This window comes from Toxotes jaculatrix, chromosome 10 (assembly GCF_017976425.1).
Source record: "Toxotes jaculatrix isolate fToxJac2 chromosome 10, fToxJac2.pri, whole genome shotgun sequence".
Classification (NCBI taxonomy): Eukaryota; Metazoa; Chordata; class Actinopteri; family Toxotidae; genus Toxotes; species Toxotes jaculatrix.
The window spans coordinates 20094120-20112251 of record NC_054403.1 but is presented as its reverse complement, the minus strand read 5'-3'; the positions used below and the strand labels follow the sequence as shown (position 1 = coordinate 20112251).

The 18132-nt window shown below is 39.5% G+C and overlaps 1 protein-coding gene across 7 annotated transcripts in view; it reads left to right on the top strand.

The window, feature by feature from the left end:
- The window catches only part of diaph2 (diaphanous-related formin 2), a 372649-nt gene that overhangs the window by 124669 nt on the left and 229848 nt on the right, over positions 1–18132 (top strand). For all 7 annotated transcript variants that reach the window (XM_041047578.1, XM_041047581.1, XM_041047580.1 and 4 more), the window contains 2 exons: positions 6747–7112; positions 11687–11801. In XM_041047578.1, the coding sequence (XP_040903512.1) occupies positions 6747–7112; positions 11687–11801 (481 nt within the window). The remainder of the gene's footprint in view (positions 1–6746; positions 7113–11686; positions 11802–18132) is intronic.

The window sequence follows — 18132 nt, the reverse complement described above, 5'->3', positions numbered from 1 at the left end:
CCAATGTCCAGGAACACTTTTAATCAATTTGATGAAAGTTTTTTAAGTGAAAAACAGACTTACAAAATGCAGAATAAAAATGTTTGTCTAACAATCATAGCAACGGAAAGTAATGGCGCCACTAGAAAAAGGGCTGATTTGGTCAGAAGGATGCCTTTCCACTCCACTTACAGATGTGCTGCTTCTGTAAGTGGGAGTTATCAGCCATGCAAGAACATTTGATTTAATAAAGGGTCAATCTCCTTCTTAAGTTGTAGCTCTTTATATGGGCAAATTGCTCTATTGAAGCTTTTCCTATGTAATTCTATCATCACAGAGATTGATTGCATTTCTTTTCCTGGCCTCTACATCATTTTTTTCCCAGGCAAAACCGTCCATTTTGAGCACAGAAAATGACTGCTATTTCCCCCTTAACCCAATTTCAAACACTTTAGCACTGCCTTGGGACAAAAGGGCAGTTTGCCTCTCTGCTTAGGGAATTTAATATAAACCAGCACTGAAAGATGGTATAGCTACATCTATATCGGAGATTGCTTTTTCTTTCAAACATTCCTCTCTGGTTGCTTATGCTGGCACTCACTGTCTGATAAACTGTGCCTGCATATGTAGTCCAAACATCACTGGGAGTTCTCTCAGTTGTAACTTACTGTTACCTCAGTCCTCTAGAAATCATTCTTAGGTTGTTACAAAATGCTGTAAATGTAGTACGAGCTTTGGCCGTTGTCCTGGCCAAACTCACACAGTGTTTTTCTCCTTGGAACTTAATTTGTGTGTCAGTCTAACTCGTGCTCTTTGTATGCTTGAGAGCTCTGTCGCCATTTGTTACCTGCATTCCTACCCAAACTGCTTCATCACTCACTCTGTGCCTGATTACTGCCCACCCATTTTAATGAGACCGTATGAAAAGCTCCTCTCCATCTTCTTCGCTTGCTCGCCCTTTTTCTCCCTTGCTCTCTCCTTCTTCCACTTTCTGTCAGAAATGAATGCATCAGGCTGTGTTACCTTTGCTTGGCCTCCTTCCCTTGTTGGAGCTTTTTATGTTGTGTTTCCAAGTGTTTTCTTCCCTATCACACACCTTCCCCTCACCCTCCCCTGGCAGGCCCCTGTCTTTTGAAGACTGACTGACTGTGGTGCATTAACAGGTAGTGTAGAGCAGAGAAGCCCTGGAGAGTCAAACCATCTCTTCCTCTGTTTGTCTGAATGCTCCTTCAGAGAGCCGTTACTGCTGGAGAGCTGCACATCAACAGACATTAACCTCAGCAGGAAAACATGATATACTTTAGAATATCCCTTATGCATCTTGACAAAACATAAATACAGTATATGCAATCAATGCTTAATAGCGCTACACTTACAATTGGGCTTAAATAAACTTTACTATTAATGTGAATTCATTGAATCTGGTCAGGTTTGAGAAAAGTGCTGTTAATTTTCACTGTGCCTCACATATTTATTAAATTTTAATAAGAGTTGATTTCTGGGCTTTCGTGGCTGAAGGTTTTTCTTTCAGGAATCTTCTAAAATATGCAAGTTCTCTAATAACAATTTAGAGTTATCTAATATTTAGAGTTATCTAATATTTTTGATTTTAAGCAGGTGTTCACATTGAATCCATTGAATTGCTACCTCAAGCAGTGAACAAAACAACAGTGTCATCCTCTCAGATGGTTGTGATTCTGCTACTTCAGGAAGACTAGGCTGAAAGAGTGTGTTTTGCAACCTAATCCACATTTGACACAGTGCTGTAGAAAGCCATTAACTGTGAGAGTGCAGAACCTTTAAATTGGTGTGAGGACATGCATTCAGTTTGTCCATCAAAGCTGCTGTGCTATCACTGCTGTTTTGCTGAATATGAATAAAGTGGGAGCTAACCCTAACCTTTCATCTGCTAGACTGAATTCCTGTCAGATATTAAAACACATGCATGCCTGAGTCGCTTTTCCTCACCTTGTTTGTGAACCAACACATTTAATGAGAGTCTTTCTCTGGGAACTTTGGCATTGTAACAAGCAGCCTTTTTGATGTGTCTGTTTGATTATCCCCCAATTGAGTTGAGTGGAGGTTCTGCCTGTAAACATCAACAAAGGACACAGAAATCACGACAAGTGGAAATCATCCACCCTTCCCCAAACCTGTGCTTGCAACCATTCAAGGCAAAAAAGGAAGCTATTCATTGAATTGGCTCTGGATGTGATGAATAATGTAGCACTGCAGTGGTACATTGGAGCACTCTGCACCATCCCATTAATAGGTTTTAACAACCTGGCGGGCTTGTAGCTGACCTAGCTTGGCCCCAAGAGGAGCAGTAGGTGTAGTAGACCACTTTCTCTCTCTTTTACTGCCAGGCTGCCTTCCGCCCCGGCTGATTATAGAATTTGACTCAACTGATAATGACAGTAGAACTCACAATGTAGTCGCTGTTATAATGTGTGCTTTGCTGTTATGAGACAGAGCCAATTCAGTTGTTAAGCCAAAAGCACACATTCACTGTTGTTCAAACATCATTCATGTATCCTTACATCAACAGTTCTATAGAGAATGGTGGTTAGGAGAGCTGGACTTCTCAGGAAGCAACACGTGCTGCACCATAGCTGCAGAGGATCTTGGGGGGCCCTTTCAAACTGAGATCTGATCTCAAAGCCTCTGATTTTGTAAACCCCAAACATCAGAATCAGAAAACTTTATTGATCCATGCAGGGAAATTGCTTTGTTACAATAGCTCAGCACACATTTAGGAAGGAGGACGTGAAAGTATGGAATTTAAAACAACTATAAAAAAGTAATAATAATAAATACACAGCAAGGGACTGTGTCCAGTGTCATGTGTCACCTTAGTGGACGGGGAGGGATGTAAACAACAACCAAGATGGCATGTGAGAACTCCCTGGATGAGAGATAAAATAAAACCTCTCTTTGCTTTAAATATTGCACTTTACTACCATTTCCTAAAATTCTTGCAAAGTGAAAGTTCTTTTTAAATCAAGCCACTGGAAGTTTCCATCTCGTTTTCCATTATACACATTAAATATTTAGTTCCCTCCACAGTCCATAGTAAGAGGTGTTCTGTAGGAATGACTCCATAAAAATATTACATTTCAGTTGCTGTGGATTACGCTCCCATCCTCTTTTCTCTGGCAAGGTTGCACGGAGTGAAATATCAAAGCAAAACGGGTACATTTCTAAAACAAAGACTGCACAGTGAAATCAGTGCTCATCACACATCTAAGAGTGTTAAGTTGAAATGTATTTTTCAATGCCAAAAAAGAAAAAGGAAAAAAAAAAGGAAAATGGAAGAAGGGGTTTGAAGGTGCACCAACTGTCAGTGATGCTGTGCCGTGTTCCTTTCATGCTGCAGTCAGTGCTCTACACTGATGTTCTTTTGAAGATAGATTACGTCTTGTTTTAGGTGTAAAAGTACAATACACTTTGCCTTTTGCACATCAAATAACCCATTCAGAAAAAAATGGGAGTATAACACTGTACTACCATTGTCATTAACTGTGTAAGGAGCATTCTCTTTCCCCTGGTTGCCTCTTTTCTGGCTTTTTCGTGTGAGACTAGTGTTCTTCTTCTCTGTCTATCTAACCCACCCCCATTTGTGCCTCTCTGTTGCCCTCTGTGTCTGTTGTGATGTGTGTTCCCACGGTGTGTGTGCGCGTGTGTGTTGTATCTGCACAGTTAACTATTGAAAAAGACAAGCTCAAAGAGGCTCAGAGACTCATCAGGGAATCTGAAGCCAAGGTGGGTGTCCTCTTTGCATGCGTAGCCCTTGAAATAATCTCACTTTTAATCACCTGCAAATCCAAGTTATATATGAAGAGAATTGGATTGTGGTACTTCAAATCTTTTGTCTGAGAAAACTCTCCATCATCTCTCTTCTCTCTGCATGTGTGCCCCACTTCATACTCTTAAAGCTAGGTTTTTGATTACCTTTAAATTCAAGTTATATTCTATGTGAACTGAGATCTAACTCCTCTAATCTTCATTTGCAAGAAAAAAAAATCTCAAACTAAAATAGTGTATTTATTAAATACACTGAATTAATACAAGATGTGATGGAATGCTTTGTTTCTTGAAATTACTAATCCACAAAAACAGATAACATGCTTTAAAAAATTATATATTTAAGACCTTTATTCCATTAAAATAAATAATACAACACTTGGAAGCAATGATAAACTGTATAAGTTTTTTTTTAAACTACACACATTTCCTGCTTGTTTAATGTAATTTTCATAAGTAAACACTTTGTGATTGAATTCCTCTATCAGAGATGAGATTGGGGCATAGATTTAATCACATAGCATTCAGAGTTAATTATCTGCCATGCTGACCTCCCCATCGAGTCCAGAAGACTATGAATCCAATTTGGATGGGTTAGATTTCGTATTAGCCTGCTTGTCTACGTTGCACAGTGCTCCAGATGGGCTCTGCAAAAGTAACATCAGCCAAAAAGCATCTAAGAGACCTTTACAACCTGGCAAGAAGTACCATATTAAAACATGCTGGCCAATTTACACATTAGAAATCAACACATAACATAAGAAACTAATTGGGAAGAGGACCTTTGTGGAGCCTTAAAACTCCTGAGTAAGTCTGTTTTGTAATAGATAGATACAGTATGTTTATGTATTTTATCTCACATGGTCAAAGCAACTTTAATTTTGTGTGTATGCATTATACTGCCTATACTAATATACAAAATATGCAAATATGCAAAAACGTAGTCTTAGTCTGATGTAGTCCCAAATGGACTTAGTATAAAATGCCCATTATCATTTCAGGAACATACATAACTATTTATATACTTTACCACATATAGATCTCTTTTTCTTTGGATGTTTGTTTTTATATCTGAGGAAGAAGATGCCAGTGGCAGTGGTATTGGATCCCAAGGGTTCTGTAGACACCGGGCTTATTATTGGGTAGCTCAGAGAGAAGTAGAGAGAGAGAGAGAGATAGAAACTCTGAGGGCCCCTCAGTATGGAAACAACTGCACTCTAATTTAGCAGCTAATTTGCTTCCATTCTCTCATATTAATCTTAAAAGAGAAAACGGGCCACGAGGGCTTGAGATTGACAGACATGTAATCATCGGATGTGGATTTTCACTGAAGGGCTCTGGGCAATCTGTGTTAGAAGCTCCTTGCAGAACACCTTTTTAATTTCAGCCCTAATAAACAATCCACCGATGCCATTATGTAATGAAACACTACGTAATGTCTTTAAATATGAAGCCAATCACATTTTACGCACACAATCAAGTGACTAGGGAAATGCACATAGTGGGGAATTGGTTTTGGAAATGAGATGTGCAAGTGGAAATGCTTTTTGGTAAGAACTGGCACCTAATCAGCTCTGAAGATCAAACCCTGTCTAAGCTTGGGTGCCTGTAATTGTTGTATTTGCATAACTTTTTTTTCTCTAAAACCTTTTTTTTTATTGGCATTATCACTGACGATCACAGACTACCTGTGTATGTGGTAGGTGCGATAGTGCAGACATGTCAAAGGACTGAAAGACTTTGTCTTATCAGTCTCAGGTCTAATTACATCCCTGTCTGCTGTTTAATAGCCTGCCATTGTGAGGACTCATGACGAAGACTTGATGGGAAAGCAACACTCTCGTCTTTTATAAATTAAAACAGTAGTTGTTCACAGGTTTTTCTTCAAAGTTTCGCTTAGTATTTATTCACATAGATATCAAGAGGGATGAATGAACACAATACATTAATCTTTTGGCTCAGTCAGAACTCTTTATATAAAGAAGCATTTTGTTTTGTCAGTAGAGTTTCAGTTTCAGGTGGATTGCATTTAACATCACTGGCATAAATATGACTTGTGCCTATATAATAATATATTATGTGATCATTAGGAATTTATCTGATGATGTTCATGATTTCAATACATTTTTTGCAATGTGTTTGACAAAACTGCACATTTTGTGATACCAACTAGGAGCCATTTAAACATAGTGAAAGTACATAAAAAAAGAAAAGAAATAAGCACATCACAGTTAAAAATTAAATTTAAAAAGATAAAATCTCCAATCAATGTGACATCATGTGAACACTAAAATGAGGTAAGTGTGTCATGAGCTGTACAAATCATTTCCTTATTTATACTGTACACAAGCATATCAACTCCCATGACTGTAAGATATCACTCTACATTTACAGTTGCTTTAGGGTGTCATTGCTTTTTACAGTCACCAAGAGATTCCTGTTTTATGCAAGTGTTTTTTATTTTTGCCTCTGAAGTTCAGTTGGTCTCTTAAATACATGATTGTCCTCAGTGAAACTGAGATGCCTTGTGAATATAAACAGCAATGCACAAAGACACAAAAGAACCCACTTACGGAACTATTGACATTATTTACAGTATATTCAAACTTTTAATTAAACTGTTATGACTACTCATGTATTCTCCTGTCAAATATTTCTATAAATACCAGAAAATATAGAAAAATGTGTGCTTAAAGGACTCAAAGCAAACTTGGCAAACACATCCACTAAAAATGGTTGGTAAACTTGTGATCACAATCTCTTTGCTCAGTGAAGTCTTGGAAACCCTGAAGGACATAACCTTCATCTTCATTTGCTCTGAACTTGGAAGAAACAAAATGCCTCTCCACTGAGACACAGCAAAGAAATTCACCTTGTGGCTTTAGCGACATCAGACTGAGGTTTGTATTAAACCACCATTTGGTGTGTGGACCATCATTAACATTCATTACTTTATTTTGCAGATTGCAGCGGGTCCAGCTGCACCAGGAGCTCCACCTCCACTACCCCTACCAGGGGGTGCAGCAGCTCCACCTCCGCCTCCTCCTCCCCCACCTCCACCTGGTGGCTGTCCTCCTCCGCCTCCTCCACCTCTCCCTGGCCAAGCCTCCATTCCGCCACCACCTCCACCACCACCTCCTCCAGGTGGAGGACCTCCACCTCCTCCGCCGCCCCCTGGTTGTGGGCCCCCTCCTCCTCCACCTTTTTTTGGGGGCCTAGGTGGGCCTCCGCCGCCTCCTGCGTTACCTGTCGTCAAGCTGCCTTATGGGCTGGAGCCCAAGAAGACCTATAAGCCTGAAACTGTGATGAAGAGGGTCAACTGGACCAAGGTATGGTAACCCGAGCTTTGATTCAATAAAACGGAAATTCTCATGTTCGATGGTAATATGACGGTGATATGGTGATTTGACACTGTAAGGGAAATAGCATACCGCTGTTATTTCACATAAAATGTAATGCAATGCTTTTACAATCACACATGCCAACACTTGGCTATAGAGCAGTGGCTTTAGAGCATTCTTGAAGTAACCCTACACAATACAGAGATGCAAAGTTGAAGATCTAAACCAAAAGGAGCTCTATTCAAATGCACTCTTAATCTAGTCAAACAACCGTTCAGCCACAGGCCACACTATTCCACACTCACTACCCATTTCAAAGGATTCAAGAGTAAACAATTTTCACTGCTTAAATGTCCTTGGATTTGCACATTCTTAGCATAATTGAATGAAGACTGGGTTGTGTAACGTTCCATCACATTTGAATACAATTTCAATAGGACATTCTCTTGCGTGTGGGCTCTATTTTACCATAGATAATGTATCCATCGCCTTAGATTTTGAAGCATTAATTTAATGGTTCTTTGCTGATGCTTGTGTGACCTTGCGTTTTAGTCTTCAATTACTGACAGCAACCAAAACATCAGACTAGTTCTTTTGACATCATGTTCATGGTGCACATTATATTCACGGCATGTATTAAAAGGAAATTTTGAAAGGGATTTTTCAGTGTGTTGAAGGCCATTGTAGTTATCTCCTCACATTTTTGTCTTTTTTTTCCCCTGAAGAACAAGTAAACAAATTGGGCATATTTTGCTTTTTACGATACATCATTTATTCGACAGCATGCAACCAAATCACAGACATAAAAGAGAGAAGCACATGTGGAAATGCAAGCCAGCACTGACTGGTGCATTGCAAGCAGCATGTTACAGGTTGAATATTCTGTCACCTCAAGGGCTCTTTAAAATCCCATGTATGCAAATGCATCATTCTGTATGCGAGGTTCCTGAGAAGTAGGTAAAATTATTAATAGTATCCTTAAAGCAGTATGGAATTTCATACCCATTGCGTAAACAGCAAGACACACAACTATGTGTTTCTTGTCGTAATACAACGTGGGACTGTATGTGTGTATGTGCTTTGATGTTTTAAATATTATTACTCACTGTCTTCTGCAGTGTCCATGTGGGTTTGCACGTATGATTTGTGTGCATGGAGTCTGGTGCAAACGCTCATTGTCTGGGAAATGCACAGAAACAGGTTAATGTGCGGGTGCATTAACCTTGCCTCCACGGGAACTGTAGTTTGGTGATGCAAATGAAATTCATAAGCACCTGAGGAAAAACAATCTGTGTCTCTTGTGTCAATTAAGTGGGACAAGAGTCGTCTGTCTTTTCTGTGTGCAGCAGATGGGAGTATAGGAGCGCCAGGAGCAACTATGCTTTGGTTGTATAGAAGAGGAAGGTGAGGGAAAAGATACTTTAGTTATTGTTCATATGTGAATCTATCCGCTATCCCGTACATGTCTGACAAGGGTAAGAATTACACAGATTTGATACCAAAGAGTTTTACATGAAAGTATGTGGTTCTCCACTTACATACAGCATCTACAAAAAGTCTAGCACACATACTTGCTAAGTCTTCCAGTCAAGCAAGGGATGTGGTGGTAGTGCATTCTTAGTCAGAAGCAGTAGCACAAGACACTCACATGGGACAAGACCAGCACAGCCACACACTGGGAAATGTCAGCTTTGTTTAAGTGCTTATGTGCATTTTAAATCAGCTTGAAACATTGTTCTTACTCCACATTACTTCTATATTTGTGTTTTGTTGAGTCCTACAGAAAGTTATTAGTGAAGATTAAGCAGGCGAATGTGCAAATGCCAACATAACACACATACAGTTTTGTTGTAGCTGTAATTTTGGCCATTTAATTTTGAATTTGAAAGGCATTTGTGGGAATGGTAGAACAAAATGCTACATGCAGTGAGATGAAGGGAATAACTAATGTAATACAGCACACCATGAAACAGGCCCATGTTAAGCACAAGTTGTAACAAATACCTTCACTCGAACACAGAGATGCTGCCTTTATTCAGGTCAATCCCAGCAGGGTTAGGGTTATCATTGAGTTCAGACTGTAATTACTTCTGTAGTTAGGTCTAAATGGAAACTCCCTATATTTGTGAGCATTGAGTAAAAGTGATTCACTGGTTTACTAATCACTTAAATCAATAATGTGTCAATATTCATAACATGACCACTGTTTGATAGTCAATAATCTAAGACTCAAATTACAACAAGGCTGCAGTACTTTTTTCTATAATTTTAGCAAAGACTTCAGCTACAACATTCTCATTCATCATGTTGAAAACTGGGTTGGTCTCTTTGAAACTGTTCTTAATTCGCTCGTTAGCTGTGGGGATCATGTATCAGAAACTTCTGACATACTGTATCTTGTGGTGTAACCCAGGGCAGTTGTCCCAGCGCCTTTCTTTTCTCATGCGGCGCTTCCTTTGGGCAGTATCATTAGCTAGTGTCAAATAATGTGACTGTGTTATATTTTATATACAAAATACAAAATGATTTTCCCCTACGACACAAATGTCTTAATTATGCTTGTGGGTAGCTTGAATTTTGGTGGTCAGAAATCCAGGCAGATTGTTTTCTGATTATCTATCTCATTATCTAATTTCACAAAGCAGGAGCTGAAAACATGCAGTTTCTAAAAGCATCATTTCCTAAAGTTGTTACAGGTTGTTTTGTTGTATTATTACAACGAAGTACCCGCTCACTAAACTTTTTTGATTGTTCAACATTTGTTTGAGTTTTGTATAAGCTTGACTTACTTCTTAAAACAGTTCTTTTTCTTAAGGGTCTATCTGAGAAGGTGTCTATCGCTCACTAACAGACTTGTGAGGAAATTTTTTTAATGATAATAATAATAAAAATGTGATTGTTTTTTCATCTTTAATTCACACTTACCACAGACAAAAGGGTAATATTCTTGTTTGCATTGTTAAAATCATCTAAAATATTAATTTTGTTTCTGGACTGACAGGCTTTTTCATTAGAGGACAAGCTCTATTAACATTTTCTTTGATAATTTAATTATAAGTTAATAAAGCAGTAGCCATTCTAAATGACATGATAAAAACGGCCGTTGGTTTTCTGTTCAGTTTTAGAAGAGGAGTTCACTGGGCCTTGTCGAGTAAGGTTAAATTCAGAAGCTTTTTTTTTTTCTTAAGTGCCTTTTTAGCTGACTTTCCCAGTTGATACTAATATCCCCATTTTATCAGCTACTTTGCCACATTTTTTATTTAAAAAAAATCAGCATAAGTACAACTTTATTACAGTTGTCGAATGTGGAAATCATCTCTATGTATTGTGCTTTTTTATGCTGTTTTTATGAGGCAGGGTTCCTCCTATAATAATAATAATTATTATCATTAGCATTGCTATTACTATTATGATATTATTATCAGGAGTAGTAGTGGTAAAACTGTGAAATATCTGGGTAATGGAGCATTTCATTATTGAACTTTTGGCTGCATTTGCTGTTTTGCCATTTTCTCTGAATTATCATCACAGACATGACATAGGCTGCTTTCTAGGACTTTGAGCGGGTTGTATGAGAGCAAATGAGAGCACAGGAGCACTTTGTTATCAACACTCACCGCCAACACCAGCTCATGTGGAACGTTTCATAAGCCTCCCATTAAAGCTACTATTGTTGACATTATAGGGCTCAGCAACGCGGTTACACTTATCTGTTGCTACATGGGCCTTGAGAATGATTTCCCAGCATCACCTGAAACTCTCTGCCTGCGTTTCATAAGTGTTGTGCTTGCACCTCTTTCCGTAAGTAATTACTGTGGTTTTGAGAAGGTTAACGGCAGCGGTGCAACAGGCCAACTGCTGGTCCAGACCCTCAATAAAAAGTGGCAGTGCCACACTAAGACCTCTCACCATAGCACTTAGCGCAATGTACAGCAGATGTAGTTTAGTGTCACACACACATTATTATCATGTAATAACTGCAACTGCAGATGGGTTTGTTTATGTGTGAATCTCTCTGTACACTCCTACTCTCTCTCGTCTACTGAAAAAAGTACAGAGGGAATGGAAGAGGAGGAGTAAAAAGCATCCCTGTGGCCTACCATCATCTCAGCGTGTGTAGGTGCTTGGTTGCTTCTTAGAGGTTTTCAGGGAAATCTAGGTAGGAGGACTGTATAAACAGGGTTGCTAAGGTTCTGTGCTGCAAACTAAAATTCACATATTTCATTCATCCCAGGAGAGGTCAACAAGAGCTTTGATGTGTCTGGTTCACTCACGGTCTATCCACACATCATCATTTAGCGTGGTCATATTCATGTGATTTGTCATCGCATGAAAGAATGCGTTTAACCCTGAAGAGCCCTCTTTTGCTTTTTTGGGTTTTTTTTTGTTTGTCCTGTTTTCCACTCAGATGCTAAGGATGCATGCACAAGGGCATGTGTGTGTCCACACACAGGAAAAACACACACAAACCCCATCTCCAGTGAGAAGAACTTTTTGAGTGGCAGGTTGGTGGAATGGCGGCCTCTGATTGTAGTGATAATGGAATCCTTGTGTCATTGCAGATAGTGCCTCAGGAAATGGCAGAGAATTGCTTCTGGATCAAAGTCAAAGAAGAGAAGTTTGAGAATCCTGACCTATTTGCTCAGCTCTCCCTCTGCTTCTCCTCGCAGAGCAAAGGTAAGGAGGCGTCATCTCTCTTCACCCCTTCCTTAATTAATCTACACACACATGCTTCATTTAGCCTCTCTGGCAATAGATGCCAAGCCACTTTCATCTTGTGACACTTAAGAAGCCATTTTTCTCCCTGAAATGTTAATTATCTTAAAACCAGGCACTTCACCCCCCCCTGCATTTGAACACCGTCTATGTATGCTCTCAATTCAAATCTCTGTGCCAATTAGGGATACCAGTGCTCTTGGCGCAGTGTGTTTATGTGTTTGCAGCTTTGAGAAGGCTAAAAATGCAGTATGGATGCACATTGTATTTGTTCTCTGTACCCACTGAGTGGTTTTCAGATCAGTGTTTTTGTGTGTGCACGTGGATGTGCACAAACTTGAACTTATACGTATATGTGTGAACCGAGAGCAGTTATGCTTGGTTTGCTTCTTGCCTTTTCCAGTCCAGTAGACCAGTCCTCCATCGGGGAAGAGGAGAGGCTTTTGTGAAGGAAGCTCTGGGAGTTTTCTTGTCCCGGCCAGTTTGTTTCTCAGATACACAACCAGGCTACCTAACTTGCTGATGAATAACACAAGCAGTACAGAGCAAGTTTGTTTTTTGTATGGAAGAGGGTTTGTGAAGGCACTTGATGTATTCCTCCCATGACAATTTGAGTGTTTTCCACTTTTTTGACAGTGTGTGCGTGTATGTGTGTGTAGTACACCCCTCTAATTCTAGCAGCAGTGGGAGGGGAGAAGTCAGAGCCCTGTCAACTGCAGAACAGTCAAATCTGAGCACTGTCAGGGTGTGTGGACACAGCTTTACAGAGTCTTCCAACTTTTCCCACATACCCACCGTCTGTTTGGACACCACTCAGCCCGCCAGCAGCTTCTCGCTGCATCGTTCTCACAGCCTCCAGGTCTACAAACCAGGCTCATCTCTTTTTTGTTCTGTGAAATAAATAGCAATTTTCCCTTGGCTGCCGCAAGGTGATTTGCCGGCGTAATACAGATGGAAGGAAACTGTGGGTAGGAAAGAACAGTTGTTGCAAGTCTTAATGAAGTGGCAGGGAAAGGCCTGGCAGTCATTCCACTCTCCTCATCTTGCACCAGAGGATATCAGCCAGACGCGATACTTTTTAACACATTCTCTGTGACATTTCTGAAGCGATTGCCAGTCAAACCTTTTAGACACCTTGGCAATATCTATTTAATTATTTTAATTCTCATTGTGTTCTTTTATTTGATTCATAAATTGTTATTTAAGATGATAAATTTAACATTTAGCCATAGTAAATCAGAAATATGTTTGCAGAGCACAGCTGCCATAAAATGCATTTGCAGAAAGATTCTTAAAATGAAATATAACTTAACATTTGGAGTTCCACAGACACATGGCTTTAATTCAGCTTTAAATGTCCTTTTAAATTCTTTATTGAATTCATTTTCTCACCCACTGGGGTTTAAAACAAGTTTTTCTATAGATAGTCCATGTTCCCGCTGGCAGGGTAGGAATTCATGATCCAGCATTTCCCCTGGGAGTTACCTTTTCTAGATCCCTATCAATTACCCCCGCAGCGACTTCACTGAATCAGCTCTTTTCCCTCCATTGTTGAAACTGAACATGATTTGCTCATGAATGAAAAATGCTGTTTAATGTTTGATATGTACACCCCCCCACCCACGAGAAAAGGCTTTGATGTAGATGGTATTGCAAAAAGGTGCTAGATGGGATCTTCCTAAAATGAGATAGTAGTTCATTTGTTTTTCTCCTTCCTGTGTTTCATGATTCATGCGGTATAGTTTTTCAAATGCATGCCTCATATCTGAGGATATGTAACAAAGAACGTGCTTGAACATTTTGGTAAAAAGATCCCACTTTATTTCCACTTTGAATCTGACCTGTTTGGATAGAGAGTTTTCCTTCATCTCAAGTCAAGTTGTTTAACTGGTATTGGTGCAGTTTAAAGTGGTGTTGGGGGTTCAGCTGGAAATAGGCTTGCAAGATTAATTCCCGAGGCCTTGTACTCTCATTGTAACCTCTCATTGTAACCACGGACCATAAATCCACTGTGCTGATTTGACAAACAAGTCACTGGTGAAAACCGACTTCATTTGTCTGGGATATTGCCACAGTTTTTTTTAACACACACACACACACACATGCACATGAACACATACACACTTGTTGGTTTTTCTTTTGCTTCTTTGTGGTACCTTCTTCTTTGCCACATCTTAGACGTGGATATTTATAAGTAAAGCACACTTTGGGGGACTAGTGTATCGTGAAAGATGAGGCAAGCAGGTGTAAATGCCTTCCCTGCAGAGCTGCCCTCAGAAAATGGTGCAAAAAGGCTTCTGTTAACTCCAAGTTCCTTGGGATTCTTGCTTGTTACTTGCATTGTTGAAGAACAACACTTTGGCAGTAAAAGAAAAAAAAAAGAATCACTTTAACAGCCCCCAATTTTCACATGCTTATTGCGCTCAGAGGCCTCTAAAACAACTGAGAATGCAAGACTGTCATCTCCCCTGCTGCTTTTATGAGTCTCACTGTTTAATGAGTTTTACCAAGAAAAGGAAATGATAATCAAGAGGGATTTCAAGCTTGGCTTCAATCTTCTAAATGTGGCTTTTTTTTTTTTTCTTTGTCATTTATTATGAGATGGTTCTTTGTCCTGACTGAAAACTCAACACATATGTCAGTTCTTACGTACTCTGAAGGCCACAGACAGATTAAGTCATTCCGGCATCAGCTTTTCAATGTTTCACACTTCAGAGAAAAAAGCTTTCTTTCTGCAGGGTAACCTCAGGTTTTAAGAAAAGACCCAATCCAAACATGATATCATGAATAACGTATCAAACTAATGTTGTTCATTGTTAACATTGTATATAACCAACAAAGTCCACTGTGTTAAATGTGGTTGGTCAAGGTTAATGAATGTATGAAGTAGCTCTGCAAAATACAATGGTGATTTAGGTTTTGGTAATTATTAAGTAATTATTTTAATGTTTACCTTTGTTTTCATACACATATGATATGCATAAGTAAATAGTATAGTAACATATAATGTGTTCCCTGATATATTTAACCAAGTAAATAAGATGTTTTGTAAAGTATGAATTAAAAATATAATACAAAATGATTAAAAAAAATACAAAGATAATGTAATATAAAAGATTGTGTAAAAGATTATGTTCATTTACGAGAAATGTAGTTGTACATAAAATGTATTAATTGAAAATTAACAGAATGAGGGCCACACAAATCCAAGATTAAACAACAAAACAAACAGTAAAACTGAATATCCTTTCATTAATTTGTTAAACCACCTTAAATTGAGGTTGCAAATGTCCTCAAACTGTGTAAAGCTACAAGTATTTCACCTTTGGCACCGTCGAGTGCTTTGTGATCGGGGAAATTGTTACTGCCCTCGCACAGAGCTAAGCAATCTTTTATCACAGACACACACACACTCTGGTTTGATCTCTCTCACCACCCCAGTTTTTCATGTCTTTTAAACTTGTGTATGAGACATTAAATGGGCCATGTAAAACAACCTGGCGCCATCATAGAGGAGAATTTTATTTTCCATTAAAACAGTTGTTTTCCCTTTGCTTTCTTTCTCTTGTCTTTTTCCCCCTTTATACCTTAGCTTGGCTGTATCGGCTTATCCCGCTTTCTTCACCCTCTTCTCCATTGACTTGGCTCTTTTTTTTTTTTTCCTTTTACCCTCATTTCCCCCCAGTTCACTTTATCAATCTGTGGGTTGTGCCTTTGTACGGCTCTTGGGATCAAATCAGATTCACTTCGGGATTGAATGTGTGTAGCCATGGCCTGCTGCATTTGAAAGGCAATTCATTCAGCTGGAACTTTGCAGTTCAATTTGAAACAAGATTGATGTTGGCAAACTTCACACCCCCTTTCTTCCAAAATGTTTCCTCCATTGCCCACATCAATTGCTGACGGACAAAGGGCATATGCCACTTTGTAATGGTGATGTCTGGGCTTCTCAGCAGAAACAACACAAAGAAGGAAGCGAGGTTACTCGACAACAACTAAAATCCCTGAGGGTACTGTATATTTCAATATGCGATAACTTTTATTTTGTTAATGTTAAATCACTTCTGATCGTTATTTACACTAAGGTAGATACTCATATTTAGGGGTTCCAGTCATGTTCCAGTCCTGAATATAGTCCAAATTTTTTAAAGGTTTTATTAAGGTCATTTTTGGGGTTTTGGACTCCAGTAAATTAAAACCTGCTGTGGTTTAAAGGCGATGACACTCATACTTTTGCAGAGAGAGAAAGAGAGAGAGAGGCCTAATGAAGATGTATGTACATCCTGAAGTAGGAATCAGAGGCTGTAGCCCACCCCTCTGAGCAGGGTCATCTGGACTTCCTTTCCCAGCGTGCCTCTGTGTTAATGATGCCTAGGCTGCTAATGAACATGCTCAGCCAAGTGCTTGTGGTGAATAAGGCCGGAGGGGACGGGGAGGCATGTTATCAAACCAATAAAGCACCTTTGGAAATAAATCTAAAAACTGGTCGAGAGACAGAAAGAGAGAAATCAGTGGTGTGATAATGAATATCAAGGGAGTTATTTGAAGCAGAATTTTTATTATTTTGTGCGTCATGGTCCAGTTATGTGACGCTTTTTTTTTAAGCGATGTATAATTGTTTATTCCCCACTCTATAATACAATGTATTTTTATATACACACACACACACACACACACATATTAAGACCCTTTCTTTTTTTAATTTTATAGTTTTTTTTTTATATTTGGTAGCCCATCATTTTCTGTTTAAAAAATATCCTCAGACTTGTGTTGCGCCAGTAAAGGTCAGCTCTGGAAAGGTAACTTGGTTAAAACCTGACTTCAGGTGAAGGCTGCACTCATCCTGTCCCTCATCACATAGGATTTGATCAAATCCCTCAGGAGTTCTCCTCAGTCTGACACCCGTTTTCCTTTACCTCTGTCCCTACAACTCTGTCACCCACACACACATTCTTCCCATTGAGCCAGTGTGGTGTGCACAGCAGCACTTTCTCAATCCCTGCTACAAAGCCCCAGCAGCAGGGTGGTAATGACCCTGCCACAGCGGCCGTAATGATGGAATCAGTGGGGGGGGGTTAGCTGGCTCTCTGACTCTCCCTAATAAGTCTCCTAATAACTCTGTTAACATCAGGGCTGACCTGGCCACCAGATCAAACACACTCACGCACGGTCTGCCACCTCACATGACGCTCAGCAACATCTCAGTGAGACAAGAAAGCTGTTGCTGACCGGCGCACCATGTGCTTGGGACCCTGCAGTGCTTGTTCATTACAAGTCTATGGGCACAAGTTTTTGCTCACAAAACACAGTAGCAACTGTAGCAACAATAAGTGCCACTCAAAATATTTAATCCTATTAAGTTGTATTCATTCACTAACAATATGTCTTGTTGATTGAAACCTAGGAAAAGCTTGTTGCTCTTGAAAAAAAGCCATCCCAAGACTACTGTTGGAGCTCTGCCTTCTCAGAAACTCTCAGTGTAATAAAGGCTTTTGTCTAATGAGTTTAAGCTCAACTCAAGACACAGCAGCCCACTGTGGAATAGTTTTCCTTGTATTAATATAATGTGTACAACAATAAGGGCTTGATTCGTTCTATGTCAAGTCAAGCTTGATGGTTGCCACGTTTCCCCGGAGAACATGGCTGTTTATTACTGATTCTGTTAACTAAGGGGAGGCAGCATCTGCCAAGGAAGCTTCCTCTGCATCTTTATCCTCTGCTTTTCTTTTCCCAAAATCACTCTTTTCCTCTTTTCTTTTCTTTTCTTTTCTTGTCTTGTCTTTCTGTGCTTGCTGCTGAAGCCATCTCTTTGGACATGGCAGTGTCCATCTGTAGTCTAGGCCAGCGTGGAAGAAGAAAAAAAACACACACACTCTAACTCTCTCTAGCTCATTGTTTAACAGCTGCAGCTTCCCACAAACAAGATAACAATTGCCATTTTACCACATACTCATTTTGTAAACTGTCATCACTGTGAGCGGAGAGGCGCTTTTCTTCGGTGAACTGTTTTGATGACCCAAGACTTTTCCTCACACCAGCAAATTGTTCATTCTGGATTAGAAGTTCATTATTACTCGAAGCAAACCAGAGAGGATATTATCCCATTTTGGTAAAGAAAGGCCTCAAATTGTGCCATTTTCCTCATTTTAGAAGGAAAGCCATTAATTGCTGGCACAGGCAGGAGACATTTGTCTCAATAAAACACAAAACACCCCAATGTTCATTTCTCTCTGTTTGGGGGCAGCCAGCCCACTGTGAATATCTCAGGGTCAGCCCTTTTCCTTGCTCATCC